Below are 20,910 nucleotides of genomic sequence, written 5' to 3'. Positions count from 1 at the left end.
ACATAGACATAGACAGACATTTATTTACAATCAATAACACACACAACAACTGACAAAAATAATAACAAAACACAGAACATTACAAATAAAGCAATAAAAAAAAGAGAAATAAAAAAATAAAATAGAATAAAAAACAATAAATACATAGTTGTTATTATGTGCTATGGCTGTAAAATGGTTCTGGCTCAGCATATGTCATGAGTCAGTGGACTCATGACGCTGTTGATTCTGCCAGAACCCAGAAGGTAGATGGTAACATAAGAAGAGGAAACAATAAACAACAAAGTAAACGAATAATATTATGTAATATAGGTATAGGTATGATTTTTGTTATATAAAGAGTCGAATGTAAAAAAGAAGAAAGTTAGTGCATACATATATATAGGTATATAATATATGAAATTACATAAATAGGAATAGGATAGATAGTAAATAAACATTAATAAGAACAAAAGGTAACATAAATAAATGAAAGCTACATGAGAAATAAACAATAATAAAGGGGGAAATAATAATAGATACAAATGCTGCTTAAGAGGGAAGGGAATTCTGAAGTGATAAAAGATATTTTTTGAAGGCACGTCGGAAGCTAAATTTAGACTGCAGACATTTTATGGGAGGTGGTATATTGTTCCAGCATTTGGTTGCAGAGTATCTGAAACTCCCACGAAATGCTGCAGTTCTGTGTGCCGGGACTGACAACTCTTTGGTTACACCCCTGACCTCATTTCTGCTTGTTTGACTTCGCCACAATAATTTTGTATACAGATACTCGGGCGCTTTGTTCTTTACTATGTCAAACATCATACAGGCCAGAAAAAGATTTTGCCGGTTCTTAATTTTCAGGTGGTTGAGAGAATTGATGAAAGGAGTAACGTGACTACGATGTGGTATGTTTAAGCAGAAACGAGTACAGGCATTCTGTAACCTTTGGATAAGTCGCTGAGATCGTTCCAAGAGACAAGGGCCGTATACGGCTACACAATAGTTCAGCTTGGATAAAATTATTGCTTCACAAACTCGAATACGCAGATCGACACTGAGGAACTCTCGGATTTTATAAATTGTCTTGAGACGGAAAAAGCAATTGCTCACTATTTCCGTAACATGCTTCTCGAAGTTAAGGCCTCCATCGAAAACAACTCCTAAATTACGTGCAACAGCGACTTGCTCAAGTGGAGACGAATCAATTTTAAGGGAAGGACTGTACTTAGAAACGTAAGAAATCTGCTTTTTAGAACCAGTTATTAAAAATTTTGACTTGGAAGGATTAAGGCACAAAGAATTCCGCATTGACCATTCCGAGATTCGTTGAAGGTCATCATTAATGCTCTGAATGCAGTCTTGAACACAAAAACGGTTGATAGGGAGATATAATTGCAAGTCATCTGCATATAGGTGGTAATTACACTTTTTTAAACAATTTGTTATGTCCGCTGAGTACAAAATGAATAACAAAGGCCCCAAAATTGATCCCTGTGGAACTCCTCTTGTGACAGGATATAAGGCTGAGAAAACATTAGACCCATCAGATTTAGTAAGAACTACTTGTTGGCAGCGGCCATAAATATAAGAATAGAACCAGGACACGGAGTTCTCGTCAAAACCATAGAAAATTAATTTAGAAAGAAGAAGAGAAAAGTTGATGGAGTCGAATGCTCTGGAAAAATCAAGCAGGGCGATAATTGAAGCATGACCAGCATCTCGGGCAGTTAGAAGATTGTCCACGACATCAAGAAGGGCAGTGCTGGTACTACGTCGCTTTCGAAAGCCAGATTGATAGGCAGGAAAGATGTTAGAAGATTCACAGTACTTACTCACTTGAGCGTGGACAACCTTTTCGAGAATTTTGGAAATAAAAGGGAGGATACTGATAGGACGAAGATCTTTTACCGTTGAAGGATTATTCGTTTTGGGGATAGGGCGTATCAAAGCTGTTTTCCACTGAGAGGGGAAAACTGACGAGGCAAGGGATCTATTTATTATAGCTGTAATGGCACTAAGTGAATGCGGGAGCGTAAGGATTAACATATCTCTAGATATTCCATCTATTCCCTGAGCGTTAGATTTAATGTCCAAAATCACTTTACCAATGTAATAATCACTGACAGGAACAAAACTAAACTTATTTAGGCCGAAACGATTACTCGTAAAGAACCTAAGATCGTTTTCCTCCACGTGGTTAGATCCCGGTACATTTAAGAAATGCTCATTAATGCCATCAGCATCACATAGATGATCAGGGAGATACGAACCGCATTTGAAATTCGGAAGTACCGATCTTTTTAAATTTTTCCACAAAACTTTACAATTATTAAGGTTGGAATTAATGTCTTTGTCAAAATACGCCTTTTTTTCAGAGAATAATGTTACATTTGCCAGCTTTTTCAACGATTTATAATCCTCAAATCTATTTTTATCCTTAGTTTTACGGTATCGAGTGTGAGCATTGTCGCGTAACTGCATCAAATATCGAAGATTTGAGGTAAACCAGGGAGAAAACCTATCTCTTAACGTGACCGATTTAAGGGGCGCATAGGTATCAAACAAAGCTATTATATATTGATTCAACAAATTAACCATAGCCTCCACATCAGACAGTCTCACTATTTCATTCCAGTCAATATCATTTAGCGACTCATTAAAGTCATTTACATTAATGTCTTTTAATGGTCGGAAGGAGAATTTCTTTAGAGGAGGTTTATTTCTTTTAAATTTGAATTCAGAGACGATGAAAGCATGGGCTCCGAGATCAGGTATGTAGTCAACAATTACACTAACAGTAGCTGCATCACTACAGACGACATCAATAAGAGATTCACTATGGGAAGTAAAATGGGTGGATTCACTAACCTGATTTTGCAGTTTTAACGAATTCAGGAAATTTTGGAAACGAAGTGTATTTCTATCATCAGGGCACAGCAAATTAATGTTAAAATCTCCAAGCAAAATGAGGTTATCATAGGCACAAAAGGATGAGATGGATTCAGTGAGGGCATCAAGAAAAATATCAACATTAAGCCAGGGGGGTCTATAAGCTGTGCCAATGATAACTGTCTTAGAATTTACAGTGACCTTTACCCAGTATTGTTCGACTAAATTGGCAGGTGGGTTTACGCAGGTACGAGCTGTTATACCACGTTTAATGTAAAAACCAACTCCACCGCCTCGGGCGCGAATGGCAGGAGGCCTCGGTCGGTGACGAAAAGTGTATCCGGGCACACAAGGGGCACGAGCTTCCTGGCCTTCCTGGAGCCAGGTCTCATTGATAGCAAGTAGGTCCGGTGCATGACGTTGTATGGCACTAAGTAACTCGTCATGCTTAGTTCCTAAGGAACCTGCATTGAACAAACCAACAGAGAAGTTATTCTTACACCTAATCATTGATAACAATAAAATTTAAAAAATATTTGTGGGCATATATAAGTGAGTGTAACAAATAAACACATGAATAGTTGCAATATACAATAGTTGCAATATATATATGATTTTTATATGTATTTATAATGTGTGCCATTATGTACATAAAAAGAATTTGAGGTGAGAAGTTAATACGTAATAATAACATGGTACGATTTAATAATATGATATAGTAAAAGCAGTTAAAAAGTAAAATAGTAGGTAAATATATCAAGCTTAAATATCGTTTTTTAGTATCATAAAAATGAAAAACTGCTAATTCGTTGTGTGTCATTTTACTCACAATTAGATAAAATTTATAGACACAGGACAAAGAAGTATAGTAAGTATTCACCACATTACAATTGACATAACAACAGCCATAACACATACACACAACATGCAACACAAAATAATAAATAATCATAATCACAATCAGTAAACAAGCAGATTTAGTGGAAGTTAAAAGACAATTCCATACATTTATATATGATATAATATCATTAAAAAGGCAAATCAGTGAATCATTGAAACGTATTATATCTAGTGAATAAAAATTATATTTATGAAATATACAAATAATAATCACTTCACATTTACTACATAACGGAAACATTGACATGAATATTAATAAAGCAGGCATTTTAAGTTTTACAATGTAGTATTTTAATTTTAAATAAGATAGGATGAAAATTAAATGTGATACAAGAAAAAACATAAGAATATCGGTATTAGAGAGTAGAAATATTACTTGATTCGGGATTTTGAAATAAGCGTGATATATCGTCTTCAGTTCGAAATGTACAGATGTTATCATTTTCGCTTTTCCTAGCCATAACACGCCCATTTTTCGTCCAAACGAAACGCCAGCGAAAGGTAGCAGCTAGCGCTCGTACTTTACCATATATCTGCCTATTTTCTTTGGTAAGACGCTCATTAATAAATACACGCATAGGGTTGTGTGGTGGTAGGCCCATATCAGACGTAGTAAGACCCCGTTTGACGCGGGCTTGCTTCAAGAATTCATCCCGGATGGAACGGCGCGCGAGCTGCACGGCAATGAGACGAGGGCGGGGGGAGCGTTCATTAAGTTGATTATTACCTAAGCAAGTGTCCTCAGTTACCGGCGCACGCTTCATTCCGATACGGTGCGTGCTAATTATGTCGCGCTCATCCAGGCTAATCCCAAGTTTAGAGGCAGTGGTGATGATAATGTGTCCCAGTGATTCGTTGTTGTGTTCTGGTATGCCAGATATTTCTATGTGGTTAAGAAGATTGGCTTGTTGACGATCATTCAACTCAGTTTTTAAGGCTGTGACAGTAGCTTGCAAATCCGGAATACTTTGTAAGTTAGATAATTGTTTATTAGTTTTGTTAAGGTCGGAACGTAGTTGTGAGTTTTCGCGTTCTAATATACGGATTTTCTCAGCGTTAATATTTATCTCACTTTTAATATCTGTGATTTGTGATTGTAAATAATCCGTTGTTTCTGTAAACTCAAGCTTAAACTTGCCCAATGCCGAGTTGAACTCACCGAGAAAGTCTTGAGTAAATTTGGTGTACATAGCAGTTATTCTGGAGTCAAGTAGCTGTTCAAAACGGTCGAAAGTGATTGTACTTGCTTGAGCAGGGGTGTGTATTTCATCACACGACATGTTAAGATTAATTGATGAACTTTCAGTTTCGAACTGTTTTCGTGTTGGGGTATCATCGCCTTTACGACGAGTAGTATTAGTTTTGCACGGCGGACAAATCCACGAGCGTTTTAATTCCCTTAAATTTTTATTATAATACGATGTAGGCATATTTATGCACATATGATGATACGAACCCTCGCAACGTACACATAGAAGTTGCCCCTCCGTAACGGACATCGAACAGGCAGCACAAATCATCTTGATTATGACAAATCTTTACGCACTTTGTATGCACAGGGCTTTTGTTTGTTTATATTCACTATTTGAAAATACTCTAATTGAAATAAATTAATTAAAAAGAATATTTTAGGCTTAAGTGTTCTAAAACGATGTTAGCAGGTGGAATTTCGATCTACCTCCAAGAATATCAAGAAAGTATCATAGAATTTCAATAGCTCATAATTTCTCTAAACTTCTCTAGATTTATCTTCAATAGCTACTACAAATTTTATTTCATCAACCATATAAAATATCGAAGACAGATCACTTCCAGGAACTAAACAGAAATTTAAGAGCTCTTCAAATTTGGTAATAAAATTAAATTTCCTTCCCGATTTTAACTCCCCATTCAGCTCGATCAATCATTACGAGTTGTCGAATTAAATTTATATTTTACAGCTGTTTGCTCGCTCCGGCGGTTCACTTAATTTTATGGTCGTCGAGATTTTATTCAATTAATTTACAATGTTTGTTTTACCATCCATCATAAGTATCTTCGTAATTGGTTGAAAGAGTTCGTACTACGCGGAAGGTATCAATTTAACATGATGTTAATATTGGTTGTTGTGTTTTGGCCATAGAAATTTAAATAATAAGTATTTAGATTTCTATGGTTTTGACGATTATAAAACGTTAAAAGAAGTTTAGTTGAATATGTGTTAGATAGATTGTGTTGTATGGAGTATAGACAACATTTCTTTTAATGAATGAATTTTTCGGTAGATCAATTGGTTTCGGTAGATCAATAATTGATGACCAACCAGGTATAATTATTATACCTGGTTGGTCTACGCAAGCGAAGACGGGGACAGCTAGTTCTACCTAAAATGGTATTACATAAATTTCCAATTCTTCTTCGAATGATGGATGAATAAAGAAGACAATTTTATTGTCGTTTTGGGAATAAACTCCTAAACAGAGATTTGGCTCAAATTTAGTATGTAGAAAGGACGTGACCTAGAATAATATATTGGCACCAATTTATCCCAGAAACGTATGACCGTAGACAAATATTACAACAAATATTTCTTACAATGAAAACACCACGAAAATACGCTTGCTATGCTTCGAATTTACTCGTAAACAAATGAAAATTTGTTATAATTAGTATTATCTTTATTAAGTTGCGGACTTAATAATTGCTTTCCAGAATTTAATGTAGAATTGTCTACCTTCTCTGTTATTTAGCGGTAAATTGTAGCAATGTAGTTCTCAGCCCCTTGGGCGGACATCATATTGCAATATTATGCACATAAACATTTGCATTTAATTTCATTATGGTAATAACAAGATATTGTTTCATATGAAATGATAGTAAATTCATAATATGATAATGCTGTGGTTGTAGATAAATTCTTTTATGAGAGGAACGTTATTGTTGGGATTTCTTGGTGGTTTACAAGATGACGTCATAGGCTATTATTGTTAGAGGATTTATTGAAGCCTCAATCGACTTTTATATTACTACATAATTAATTATGAAGTCCTGTGGTATATAAATTTGGTAGAAGTAAATACTAGATGCTATCATCTTCTTTGTCTACTGCTGTTTCCGATCCCAAGAGGCTTACCAAGAGGGAATAGACTATGAAACGTCTATGGAACAAACATACATAAATTAAGCATAAATTGATATATAATCTCTTTGTTATCAAGTTACGACGTTTTTCAGATTTGACACCACTTTGCTCTATGAATATGCTTAATTGACAGATTTGATGAAAATATCTTTGCAATTTTGCCAGATACTTCGTCGGTAATAAATAATTTTAAAATGGATGATACTCTAGGATTCAATGAACAGGAAAAAAAATCGGATGACTGGATTTTTGGGGACACAGAAGACAGCACTATATCAGTGTCGTCAACGTCACGGGTTCTTCAACAGAATCATGATTTGCACGTTATATCTAAGGTGAGCAAAAGGTGAGGGTTAAACTATACTAATATTATAAAGCTGAAGAGTTTGTTTGTTTGTTTGTTTGAACGCACTAATCTCAGGAACTACTGGTCCGATTTGAAAAATTATTTCGATGTTAGATAGCCCATTTATCGAGGAAGGTTATAGGCTATATTTCATCACGCTACGGGCAACAGGAGTGGAGCCACGGGGGTGAAACCGCGCGGAGCAGCTAGTAAGGAAATATACAGGGAAAGGTATTGAATAGCAAAAAGATATACGAAGAGGAAGTGATTTTACATAAGGGTTTATATTTCTTAACTAATCGATATTAGCTTAATATGTATTATTTTTCTTAAAATATGGCGGTCATGGTTTATGTGTATGTCGGATTCCAACTGCTTATGGCGTAGTTCAGTAGACAGTGTCTAACTATTTATCTAACCTGTATTTAACAATATGAATTCCTGTAAAAACCACATTTATCCCTTGCTTTTTAGTATTATTATTATAGTATTAAGAATAGTTTGCTTAACCTTGGAAACTCCTTTTAATATTTAACAGATAGTAGGAAAACATACTTTTAGTTTTAGTCATCTGTGATTATGACAATTATGATACCTACATTAAAAAGTGAAGTCCCATGTCCCCTAGTGGGGTAAGGGGCAGATGCATTATACATCTGTTTCACTGATCGATTTTCTTTATGGACAAGTAGGTGATCAGCCTTCTGTGTCCTACCAGACCGAGACATTTTTTTTTCATCGTCTCCACCGGGAATCGAACCCAGGACCCCTCGGTGTTACGCTCACGCGTCAACCACTGTATCGAGGAGGCGGTCGATACCTACATTATATATTTCTTTATTAGGAGCTCTTTTTAACACTAGAAACTCATTTACTTGTAAGCTCATAGTTGGGTACTTTATTTTATATTAGCTTTCCGCCCGCGGCTTCGCCCGCTTTGTCTAAAACATAATAAATTATATACTAAAACCTTCCTCTTGAATCACTCTATCTATTAAAAAAAACCGCATCAAAATCCGTTGTGTAGTTTTAAAGATTTAAGTATACAAAGGGACATAGATACTAAAGCGACTATGTTTTATACTATGTAGTGATTTTAACACATTAATGAGTGACTCCCTTGCCCACAAAATATACACCTTGATCAAGAATGCTCACAGTTGGCTAACTTCGAATAGTTCAGCTGTATTCTAACGAGCTGCAGGTAACTTTACACCACAAACGTGAGATCAGAATGCGTTTTATAACTTACCTGCTGAGTTTTATTCATAGTTCGCTTGTTTTATAGTTTTGCATAGACAATATTGTACGTAAAGTATGAACGAGATATTGCAATCGATTAATATTGATAAACATAAAGATAAAACATGTGAGCTTAAGATTATTTAAGAAACAAAATTTGATTATGGGTCAACATTATTTTGATGAAGAACCTTTGCTTCTTCATCAACATAGTATAAAACAAAGTTGCTTTCTCTGTCCCTATGTCCCTTTGTATGCTTAAATCTTTAAAAGTACGCAACGGATTTTGATGCGGTTTTTTTTAATAGATAGAGTGATTCAAGAGGAAGGTTTTAGTATATAGATTATTAGATTTTAGAGAAAGCGGGCGAAGCCGCGGGCCGTAAGCTAGTGTTGATATATTTTGTAAAGTAAATATTTTTCAAGATATGATATACATTCAACAAATATAGATGCTATTCTACTGATCCATGTTTGAATTTGCTTAAAAAACCTCGATATCCTTTCTGATTCATCTACTGTATAGCCAATAATGTCAAGGAACAGTAGTCCTATTCAATAACAGATAATACATAATTCAATATTGATTATAAACAGAAAGAGATCCAGTCAGATCGGCCAATGATTCATGCAACGAAATGGGAAGTACTAGCGTACTACAGGGGATTTGCGACTGGTCCAACGAAGACACAATTCTTGTGTATGCAACAAGAGAATTTTAAAACGTAAGACCACTTTATCATTCGACATCATCATCATCATCCCTTGTAATATATTCCCACTGCTGGGCCACGGGCCTAATATGACGGTATGGGCCACAATCCACCACGATGGCCAAGTGCAGATTGGCGGATGTCACGTCAGGTCGTCGTTGAATTTTGATTCCTAGTAATTTATTTCCTTATGTGTTACGTTGTTATTACGATACGTTTTTTAATAATCTTCTTCATTAATCTTCAATAATCCAATCTCAGGAACTACGGGTCCAATTTGAAAAAAAAATTCACAGTGAGATAGTCCATTAGAGGTAGGCTATATTATATGATCACGCTAGACCTTAGAAGCGAAGCGATGCGGGTAAAACCGAGGGGCACAGATAGTAATTAAATCTTTTTAATTACTATCTGTGGCTTATTGTAGTTAGCTATTCCTTAAAAATTTTGCGTTGGTCTTCGAAAGTATCTTATATGTATTAATTTTGTTATTTTCAGACATCTCTGGTTCTATCTGTCCAACGTGTTATGTAAAACATTAACGACTACATACATCTATGTATTCTTTAGTGTGTATGCTCCGGACAGTCACTTCTTTATTTCGAAGATGCAGCCGATAGCTTACGGTAATTTTTTTGAACATTCACACTTTCGTTTGTATGTGCAGTAGCTTTTCTAAAAGCATATATTTTTTATCATATTCTATATTTCTTTTTACAAAATACACACCCTACAAATATTATAAATGCGAAAGTTTGTGAGGATGGATCACAGTAGGATCTGGAGGAAAATGAGAAATGTTTCTCTCATACCTATTTAAATATTTATTTTAATTATTCTTATATTGACACTATTCCACACACATAATATGACATACAAATAAGGAAAGACATGTAAAAACGGCGGCCTTATCGCCAGGTAGCGATATCTTCCAGGTAAGTAATGCGTAAGGAGAGAATTAAACATTATTTTTCTTTCAGGTTCAACAATAGCATTTATAATAACTGCAATTCTGCAATTAGTCGTATTCATACATAATACAACAGTGTATTTGGATTACCTTATTCAGGGAGTTTTGTTTAAGAGTCCGTGGAATAGGTAATGTCTAAAAAATTAATGCGATTTTAATAGATTTAAGTATTGAGCTCACTTGTTAAAAATTAGAATGATAATAGTTATACTATATTTGTTAGAAAGTTAATAGTTCTTCTTTATTTATTAACTCTTTAATGTACAATTATTGTTCTTATAAAATCCCTACTAATATTATAAATGCGAAAGTAACTCTGTCTGTCTGTCTGTCTGTTACTCAATCACGCCTTAACTACAGAACCAATTTGAATGAAATTTGGTTTAGAGATATTTTGATACCCGAGAAAAGACATAGGCTACTTTTTACCCCGGGACATAGGATATTTTTTATCCCGGAAATCCCACGGGAACGGGAACTATGCGGGTTTTTCTTTGACTGCGCGGGCGAAGCCGCGGGTGGAAAGCTAGTAAGAAATAATATAAAAGTATAACGAAAGCACCGCACGTCATGGAGTAAGGCGACGATTTTGGTATCTTTGAATCTTGTCAAAGAAGTTTCACTTCTGACACTAGACTCTTTTATTATCAGATAGTTGTTTTATCTTTCAGGTGCAGACCGCGTGTTTTTAACTATACTTCTGTGAAGTGCTACGATATCAATGAATTCGGTCAACAGTTTGTCAATAAAACAATTAAATTTTATTTAAATGTTTACGTTTCGCCTGACGGAGAATTCTTCCAATTGGCACAAATAGCACATTATATGTAAGATCATTATTATCTCCTTTTGTAATATTGTGAGCAATCATTATTATCTACTATTGAACTAGTTTCAACCATCATCATCATAAACCCATAATACTGTAACAGTAATATTATTTTACTTGTTGTAACAGTCACTGATTTGACTTTCTTTTTCAATATTTGCACACCCAATCAATGGGTAGAATGTATTAGCCACATAATATTGTAATTAAAAACATCTATAATTTGTAACTACATTCTTGCAAATAAATATAATTTGAATTTGAATTTGAATTTGAATATTATTTATGATAACCTAAAGGTAGACTATGAAAATGTGTTATCGTTAGTATATTATGTTCATAGTGGTAAATGATATAAAAGTCAGTGCGGTCTTAGAACGGCATTCAATCCTCTAAATTAATTATAAGCTGTTACATTATAATATACATCATCAAGTCTACTAGTATATAAGTTAACTAAACAATACTGGCTAAGTCTGGAGAGGAAGGCGTCGATCGTCTCTAGCACAGGTATGTTCCTAGTTGAGGCGATCGTCGTGTCTAATTTGTTTTGTATTTATGTATTGTTTCGAAATAAACGATTTTTATTTTATTTTATTTATTTTATACATTATACATTTTCATTTTCAGTGTGTGTCATCATAAATTGTTTGTTTGGGATATTTATTATTGTGCTTACTTTGTTCTTCTCTGGATAACAGCGGCATTATCTTACAAGCTTCTCTTCAAACGAATGCTTTGGCAAGTAAGGATTTTCATAAACTATTTAGATCACGCAACTTCGTCTTCTGTTTATTATCTACTAGCTGTGCCCCACGGTTTTACTTGCAGTGCTCCGCTCCTGTTGGTCTTAGCGTGATGTTATAGCCTATAGCCTTCCTCAATAAATGGGCTTTCTGTCACCTAATAGAATTTTTTAATTTGGACCAGTTGTTCTTGAGATTAGCGGGTTCAAACAAACAAACAAACTCTTCAGCTTCTTTTTTCAAAGGTATATACTGGACCATTTATTACCTTATAAGATGTTTAAATACATAGGTTTGGCAAACATTTACAGATTCTGCAAGTATCCCAAATTGCTCTTACGTTCATATTATTCGTCAGTTTCATACATTTATGTGCAGTTTACTTTGAGACGGGTTTCAAACATTATCCATCGTATGGACGAGAACTAATTGAATTGTTACAGGTTAGTAATGCACCAGGTAAAGTACCTACTAAGATATCGTAGCATTAGATACGTAGTAAAATATGTCAAGAAATAAAATACTTGTATCTTTACTATTAAGAATATTTGATTATAATATTACACCCGATTGCACAACAACAAAATGTTTTCTTAAACATCCACGATTTTCATGCATTAAGCATGACCCACCCTCTCATGCTTATGTGCAGGAAAATTTGTATTAAAAAGTGAAATTATTTGAGGTGGAGCTATTAACAAAGAGTCGAAGAAGAACGTAAAATATGTTAACTTATACTAATTGATACTCACGTAACTGCAGCAGGGGCAATTTTGAAATTGGCTCATGAATTGTGATGTGTAATCAAGCAACTTTCCCTGTCTGACTTGTGGAGAAGTATGTCGATCCCGCATTGGATCGTTTGGACACTAAAAGCATTGCTCAGGCATAGCACCATAAACCGTCTGTAATAGACGCATTGGCCAACGACGAGGCAAGCAGGGGCAATTTAGAGAACAACTGAAATAGACCGCCAATTAACCGAGATTGTTCCAATATTGGGCCTGCGGCAGTACATGAGTAGCCGGCTTTAGCCATCTTTCAGGTGCAACATTTTATAAAAATAATTATTTTTCAGGTAACAGACATAGATTTATTATCCGAGTCTACGACAGCGCCACCTGTAATTCATGTTCTATCATCAAGATCTATGAGAGAGGTTTTGTTATAATTTATTATTTTTACTAGATTTCCGCCCGCGGCTTCGCCCGCATTTTCAAAGGAAAACCCGCATAGTTCCCGTTCCCGTGGGATTTCCGGGATAAAACCTATCCTATGTGTTAATCCAAGTTACCCTCTATATGTGTGCTAAATTTCATTGTAATCGGTTCAGTAGTTTTTACGTGAAAGAGTAACAAACATCCATACATCCATACATCCATACATCCATACATCCATACATCCATACAAACTTTCGCCTTTATAATAGTATTAAGATTAAGATTAAGATATAACCAATAAAAAGGCTGAAATATTGTTAAAACTGTTTTAGCATTGTTTACTTAAATGATTTTAGTAATCTCTTTCAACATAATAGATTTAAGAAGTTAATCTTCTTATATATAAAATTCTCGTGTCACAATGTCAGTCTGCATACTCCTCCGAAACGGGTGGACCGATTCTCATGAAATTTTCTGTGCATATCGGGTAAGTCTGAGAATCGGCCAACATCTATTTTTCATATGTACCACGGGCGAAGCCGGGGCGGGCCGCTAGTTATTTTATATTAGTTTTAGTATAATATGTGTGGCCTGGTAATTAACTTCGTAATTAAAATGTAACTGCATATATAATCTACCATAGATTTAATAGGCCAACGACGACTAATATGTGTGGCCTGGTCGACCACAGTACTACAGATTCTACGTAAACAGTACGGCGAATGACGCAGGTTCGAATCCCGCATAATTATCCAATGCTTTCTATTGTTCAAAGTTTATTAGTGACTCTATCAATAAGTGGTGAAATTGTAAATCTATTGAATTTCAGATAAAACCAATACAAGATAGTTCTCTAATTGTAACATCAAATGCAATTTTCAACATATTCAGAGGATTCGTGTCGTATCTTCTGAAAATGTATTGTGATAATATGGTTAAAGCTCCACTTCAGGAGAGAATTTATAGTAAATATATTTTTTATATGGTCTTATGTAATATATTAATTATATCTTAAACTAGCTGCTCTCCACGGTTTCACCCGCGTGGTTCCACTCTTGTTGGTCTTAGCGTGATGATATATAGCCTATAGCCTTCCTCGATAAATGGGCTATCTAACACCGAGAGAATTTTTCAAATCGGACCAGTAGTTCTTGAGATTAGCGCGTTCAAAGAAACAAACAAACTGCTCAGCTTTATAATATTAGTTTAGATTATTCTACCCTTTACGGTGCATTTACATCAAACGAACATAGATCTAGAGCAAAAGCATTCTTTCGTGATCTTTTAGTGTAAATGACAACTTGTTTTAAGCGTTATTCAGTACTAGCTTTCCGCCCGCGGCTTCGCCCGCGCAGTCAAAGAAAAACCCGCATAGTTCCCGTTCCCGTGGGATTTCCGGGATAAAACCTATCCTATTTCCCGGGATAAAAAGTAGCCTATGTCCTTTCTCGGATATCAAAATATCTCTATACCAAATTTCATGCAAATTGGTTCAGTAGTTAAGGCGTGATTGAGTAACAGACAGACAGACAGAGTTACTTTTGCATTTATAATATTAGTATGGATTAGAACATTGCATAGAATCTAAAAAAAACTGCGTAGCACAGCTAGTGAAAATATAATGTTATTTACAGGTCCGTTTAGTCTTTTTTATCTGTGGCCAATATATTTCTCTCAGTTCTATTTGGGTGATCTTTTTGGAATCATATTCTTTGGACTCAATTTTGTCAACGAGTATTTGATTATGGTAAGTTTTTATAATAATTGTTATGATAATATTCAATTTCAATTTATAATCTTCATCTTTATTTATCAGATGGCTACTTTAGCAAGAACTAAACCATCTTCAAACTATTACAACGAGACTAAATTTAAAGGGGACCAAATGAGTGCACCTTTCGAATAAAAAAAGAATCATCAAAGTCAGTTCACCCAGTCGAAACTTCTGCTAACAAATCCAAAAAAATGCAGTCGAATTAATCCTCTTTTTTTGTAGGTTAAAAAAGGGGATGCAAAGCTAATTTATAAAATTAAAAATAAAGAATGATAATTTTGCTTTTTTTCTGCTATTGAAATTATAGTAATATGAGTTATCGTGGGGCTGTGTTGCTTGAACAAAAAATGTGTGCGTGTACACACGTAAGAAGTGAAACTTCTTTATGACCTTATTTTTCAAAAAATAATTTACTATATGCAACTTTATAGAAATACGTCAAATCACGCGTGGTAGGGATAAGAAAAAGATGGCGCGTAACGGAAAAATGTCACGCGTAACGAAAAAATGTTAGACTACATTTTTTTCCAACCCCGATAAAGAAGTTTCACTTCAATAAACGAATTATTTTTTCTATATTTTCAGGTGATAACATTTAATTGTTTAACAGAAGCTATTTTGAACGAATGGCGATGCCTGAAGACGTATATGGTCATAAGTTTTTTAATTCTCATCGGAATTATTGTGTTTCTGTTCACTCCCAGGATGGTAAATAGTGTTTTTAATGAAATTTAATTAGACGAATATAATGTGCACTGTATCAAATTTGGCTCTTGTATGTCATACATTAGAGGATAGCAAATTGTATCGAATTTTATAAATATTCGAATATTACCAAGTTATAAATTATTATTATTTACCATAATATTCGGATACCGTACCTATATCCCAATAGCAGGGTTTTTTATGTATGTAAACTCAAACATTTATTTATTCAATTAGACTTCTTATAAAAGCACTTTTGAATCGTCATAACATTTTTTACATTTACCACCGATTCGGAAAGCAGTATCTATGGAGAGGAACCGGCAGGAAACTCCATAGTGCTCTTTTAAAATCATGTCAATATATCAATTTAATTTTACATTGATAATATCTAACTTCATAATATATCATAATATGCCAAAGAACTGTCCTGTGGTTCTTACTTGTATTAAATGCCATAGCATATTTTAAATTATAAAACAAAAATTTTTTGAAGTGAAACTTCTTTATCGGGGTTGGAAAAAAATTTAGTGTAACATTTTTTCGTTACGCGTGACATTTTTCCGTTACGCGCCATCTTTTTCTTGTCCCTACCACGCGTGATTCGACGTATTTCTGTAAAGTTGCATAAATTATTTTTTGAAAAAATAAGGTCATAAAGAAGTTTCACTTCTTACGTGTGTACACTAGTACACGCACACATTTTTTTTATTTAAGGTACTATCCTGCCTCTGTTTCTTCTGCATAGCAGTATCAACACTGATGGAGGTTCTAATAATATTCTATATGTATCCAATGGGCCGGCTTGTGGATGATCTGACGTTTTTATCAGGCGTCAGACCGACTAAGTTGAGAGTTATTACTTTTTGGATTACACCCGTTTTTTATACAGTTAGTAGATAGTTTATATGCTAATTTATATTTTAGTTTGTTTTATAGCATTCAAATCTACTAATATTATAAATGTAAAAGTTTTTATGTTTGTTTGTAAATTACTCTTTCACGCAAAAACTGCTGAACCAATTTTCATGAAATTGTGCATACACATAGAGGGTAACTTGGATTAACACATAGGATAGTTTTTATGCAGAATCAGGAATTTCAGCTTTCTAGCTAGCACGGTTTATGACATACAGCGTAAAGACAGACAGACAGACAGCTGCAGCGGAGGCTTAGTAACAGGGTCCCGTTGTACCCTTTGGGTACGGAACCCTAAAAACTGTAAAAAATCTTCAAGTGTACAATTAATAATTTTAGAATCTTTGAAATAAACTGTATTTACAATAATGGTATTCCACCAACAAAGTTAGCGTCTACATCTTCTTATATATAAAAATCTTATATATAAAAATGAATCGCAAAATGTGTTGGTAAGCGCATAACTCGAGAACGGCTGAACCGATTTCGATAAATCTTTTTTTATTATATTCCTTGAAGTACGAGGATGGTTCTTATGTAGAGAAAACGTAAACATGTAGGTACCACGGGCGAAGCCGGGGCGGTCCGCTAGTTATAAATAGAAATAAATAATAATTTTAGATAAAGATCTACATCATGATGGAGGGATACTTCGGAGTTTCGAGCCTGGCCTATCTATCCGAGGACTATCCATTTTACAAAGAACTTATTTACTTTCTAGCGATACCAATGGTTTTGGGAGCTTTGTATGCGATTTATAAATACGTGTATAAATTTAAAATGGTGAGTGTATTGTAAAAATCCTATCGTATCCTACTAATATTGTAAATCTGCTCTTTCACGAAAATACTAGTAAACTGATTACAATGAAATTTAGCACACATATAGAACTTGGATTAACACACAGCATGGGTTTTATCCCGGAAATCCAACGGGAAAGGGAACTATGCGTGGTTTTTCTTTGAAAACGCGGACGAAGCCGCGGGCGGAAAGCTAGTCTTGTTTATTCGTGAATGGCGTGATGTTTTAAATATAAACGGAGCTCAAGTTATTTTTAAGTTATTTTGATATAAATTTTTCACACTACACGTCTTAGACCGGGAGATACTGACACAAAATTTCGAGTCATTTGTAACAGGATGGCGGTTCTACAGGGGTCTTAGTACGCAATGACAAAAAGAAAAACGATGGCGTGAACGCTGGTACCGGCGGCTTAGTCGCGTGGGCGTTAGTCGAACTCGTCGGAAAATAGCGAAAGTCAAACGATTTGTAACAGTATGGCACTTATTTTTCCTGTAAGTTTGAAGATCAACAAATATAAATACAAAATTTCAAAGATCTATGTGTTGGAAATCTTCACTTATATAAATTAATAATAAATTAAGTTTTCAAGTATGGCAGCACTTTTTCCCCCTACTAGAAGTATGGCAAATATAATAATGGTCACATTTTATCAAATACTCTCCAAAAATCCAAATGCAATACTGGTACAAAAAGTTTGGCGAAATAAAAATTTTTTGCAGATTTTCGGCGGTATGGCGACCATTTGGAATCGTCCGAAAAGTATGGCATGGCGATTTTCGTAAATGGCTGCACGACGATAGTTACCTGTGCAAAAGTTAGCCTGGTACAAATGGTTGAATGATTGTTTTATTTAAATCAACACATTCGCATCGGTATGGCGGGCTGTAAGTCACACCGGAAAAGTATGGCATGACACTACCGCCTACTACTTTTTTATGGGCTATCGGTAAATTCTAAAATTTTTGTGTTACAAATCGTTTGACTTTCGCTATTTTTCCGACGAGTTCGACAAACGCCCACGCGACTAAGCCACCGGTACCAGCGTTCACACCATCATTTTTCTTTTTGTCATTGCGTACTAAGACCCCTGTAGAACCGCCATCCTTGTTACAAATGACTCGAAATTTTGTGTCAGTATCTCCCGGTCTATCTACTAAAATTTGTGAAAACAATAACAACAATAACAATAAACAATAATCTTTATTTCCAAAAAATATAAGATGCATAGAAATTGAAAACCCTTGCTCCCACACTAGGATTCCCTGTGTCGTGGGAACAAGTATCTTCCAGTGGTACATTTTAATCCTTATGCTAAGAAAATAAACTATCACATTAAAAATCTTCTATACAAAACAATTTTTTTATTTTTATTAAATACTTAATAACAATATAAATTCGTTAAAATATATAAATTCATGCTAACTACTATAATTAAACTCAATGCAAACTTAAACATGCGAGTGTGTGTTCATGTGTGGTGAGGTGTGTGTGTGTGTGTGTGTGTGTGCGTGTGTTTGTGTGTGTGTGTGTGTGTGTGTGTGTGTGTACATCAATATTGTAAATAATTTTCTAGTTGTCTCATGCTTCCAATTTCAAAAACTCTTCAGTCTGAATATAGTCAAGGCCTTGCATCCATACTTTAAGGGACTTTTTTAATTTCCATCTAGTCATTTTAAAAATATTTAATTTAATGTTGATTTTAGTATATAAGTAAGGACCCAGGTAAGAGAAGAACTTATGAGCAAAAGATGTGTGAGTGGTAGGAGCTTTCCATGTAAGACGTCTACTTTCCGGATTATTTATGGTTCTAGCAGCTGACTTGTGAAATTTTAAAATGAGCGCCATTAAAAATAGCTTCCGTACACTAAGTTGACCGGTTTCTAGGTACAATTGTTTTGTTGGAAATCGGAAGGGCTTTTTATATGCCACTTTTATTACCGCCCTTTGTGCCCTTTCCACCCTCAGCAGTATGGTTTTACAAGCTGCACCCCATGCACATATTCCATAACACAGAATAGACTGACACAGCGCTGTGTACACAATACGTATCGTTTCTGTATCAGCCACATTTCTTAATAGTTTGAATATGTACATGAGTTTGCGAACTCTGGAGCTTAGGGCACGTGCTTGGTTCTCCCATGTTAGTTTCCTGTCAATTATGACACCGATACCATATAGAAATCGGATAGGCTTGGCTAAGATTTGACAAACAGAAAAAATTATAAATTTTTGAATTTAATAGCGTTCAAAAATGATTTCTAATTTAAAGTATTTCACATGTGTATAGAATAGATTTAGATCTTACTAGCGGTCCACCCCGGCTTCGCCCGTGGTACATATTTCGCAATAAAAGGTAGCCTATGTTCTTTCTCAGGGTCTAAAGATTGTCTGTGCCAAATTTCATCAAAATCGGTTGAGAGGTTTCAGCGGGAAAGTGTAACAGACAGACAGACAGAGTTACTTTCACATAATAATATATAATATTAAAAGTAGGGATATGTCTACTTACAAACAAGCATTGAAGATGTTCGAAATGGATGATCGAAGATGTAGAGAATATTTTATTTTTAGGGCTTCCAACAATTGTTTAAGCCGCTACCAAACTGGGGTCCAAGGGATTTTCTTGTAAGGCGATTGAGGAAGCTATATGATTCACGTGTTGTAAGTTATAAATGCTCTGATAATAATAACTTAACTAGATATACATGCTCCGCCGTGGATATGAATAGTGGATAAAAATATTCCAAAAGTACATTGTTATAACTTTGAGCTTTATCTATGTATATAGTGTGTGCGGACGCAGGCGGCCGGCACCGCTCCGACACACTCGGCCCTTCATCTGTTGAATCGTGTGCTGGCCTCTGATGCCACAATTGATATTTTTGCTGGCGGTGCAAGTTCTGTCCTGCACCTCTTTAGCAGGTGCTTGGATGCATGGAGCCGTTCATAGTGTGTTCGTTTTGATTTTAATTTTTGTTAATGTATTATAACTATATATAGTCATTCAATGTATGCTTTGGTATTTTAACTGTAAGTACAATGAATGTTTTAATAAATGAATAAATAAATAAATAAATAGTGACTTGAATTCTTGAAGTATAGGTACTACAAATTATATTATTTAATGAAAATTATGAATATAATAATTTTGTTATAACAATGTACTTTTGGAACTCATGTAATATAATTTTACTTTTGTAGTACCTAACTAAAATGTTAAAATAATATCTAAATACGTCTACATTACAGTACATCGGATCGCGAGCACCCCGTGAGCTCAGTAGTTACCTCTTCGAGAAAGCCGATCTAAACGCATACAAGCTGGACATACGATACGATACGATATCGCGTCGGTCGACACGTGGGGAAGTGCATTTGGAACACGAAAAGCATATTTGATATTAAATAAATATTATGCCTGTGTGAAGTGGCCTTTTAACCTCTTAATAAGTTTAGACTGGCTTTGTAGTTCCGGTTCAGAATTATAAGTGTATATATGCTTTTACCAAATACCAAATAGATAGATGATCAGTCGTTGGGAGAAGGAGTAACCAAAAATTTTGCGTTGATAATATTAGCAAAATATAATAGGACTAGCGGTCCGCCCCGGCTAGGCGGCTAGGTAGCCTATGTTCTTTCTCAAGGTCTAAAGATTATATGTGCCGAATTTCATCAAAATCGGTCCAGTAGTTTATGCGTGAAAACCATACATACATACATACAAACCTTTCCTCTTTATAATATTATATTATAATTATTATATTATTACTAGCGGTCCGCCCCGGCTTCGCCCGTGGTACATATTTCG

General features: G+C 34.8%; 1 protein-coding gene across 1 annotated transcript; it reads left to right on the top strand.

Annotated features, from left to right (window-relative positions):
• Positions 1–7,031: 7,031 nt before the first annotated feature.
• On the top strand, positions 7,032–20,501 carry LOC149490076 (uncharacterized). Its single transcript, XM_089715046.1, has 12 exons — positions 7,032–7,230; positions 9,081–9,208; positions 9,695–9,822; positions 10,177–10,294; positions 10,838–10,993; positions 11,626–11,740; positions 12,053–12,184; positions 12,820–12,900; positions 13,731–13,866; positions 14,536–14,648; positions 15,261–15,383; positions 20,352–20,501. Exons 1-12 carry the CDS (start codon positions 7,090–7,092, stop codon positions 20,499–20,501), a joined length of 1,521 nt encoding a protein of 506 aa, XP_089571172.1. The 5' UTR covers positions 7,032–7,089.
• The last annotated feature ends 409 nt before the right edge of the window (positions 20,502–20,910 follow it).

The sequence above is a fragment of the Colias philodice genome, chromosome 3, assembly GCF_061535455.1.
Source record: "Colias philodice isolate Cphi_HAF_F1 chromosome 3, ilColPhil1 Martin Lab GWU primary, whole genome shotgun sequence".
NCBI lineage: Eukaryota > Metazoa > Arthropoda > Insecta > Lepidoptera > Pieridae > Colias > Colias philodice.
The sequence above is the reverse complement of the archived record's forward strand: the minus strand, read 5'-3'. Positions and strand labels throughout refer to the sequence as shown.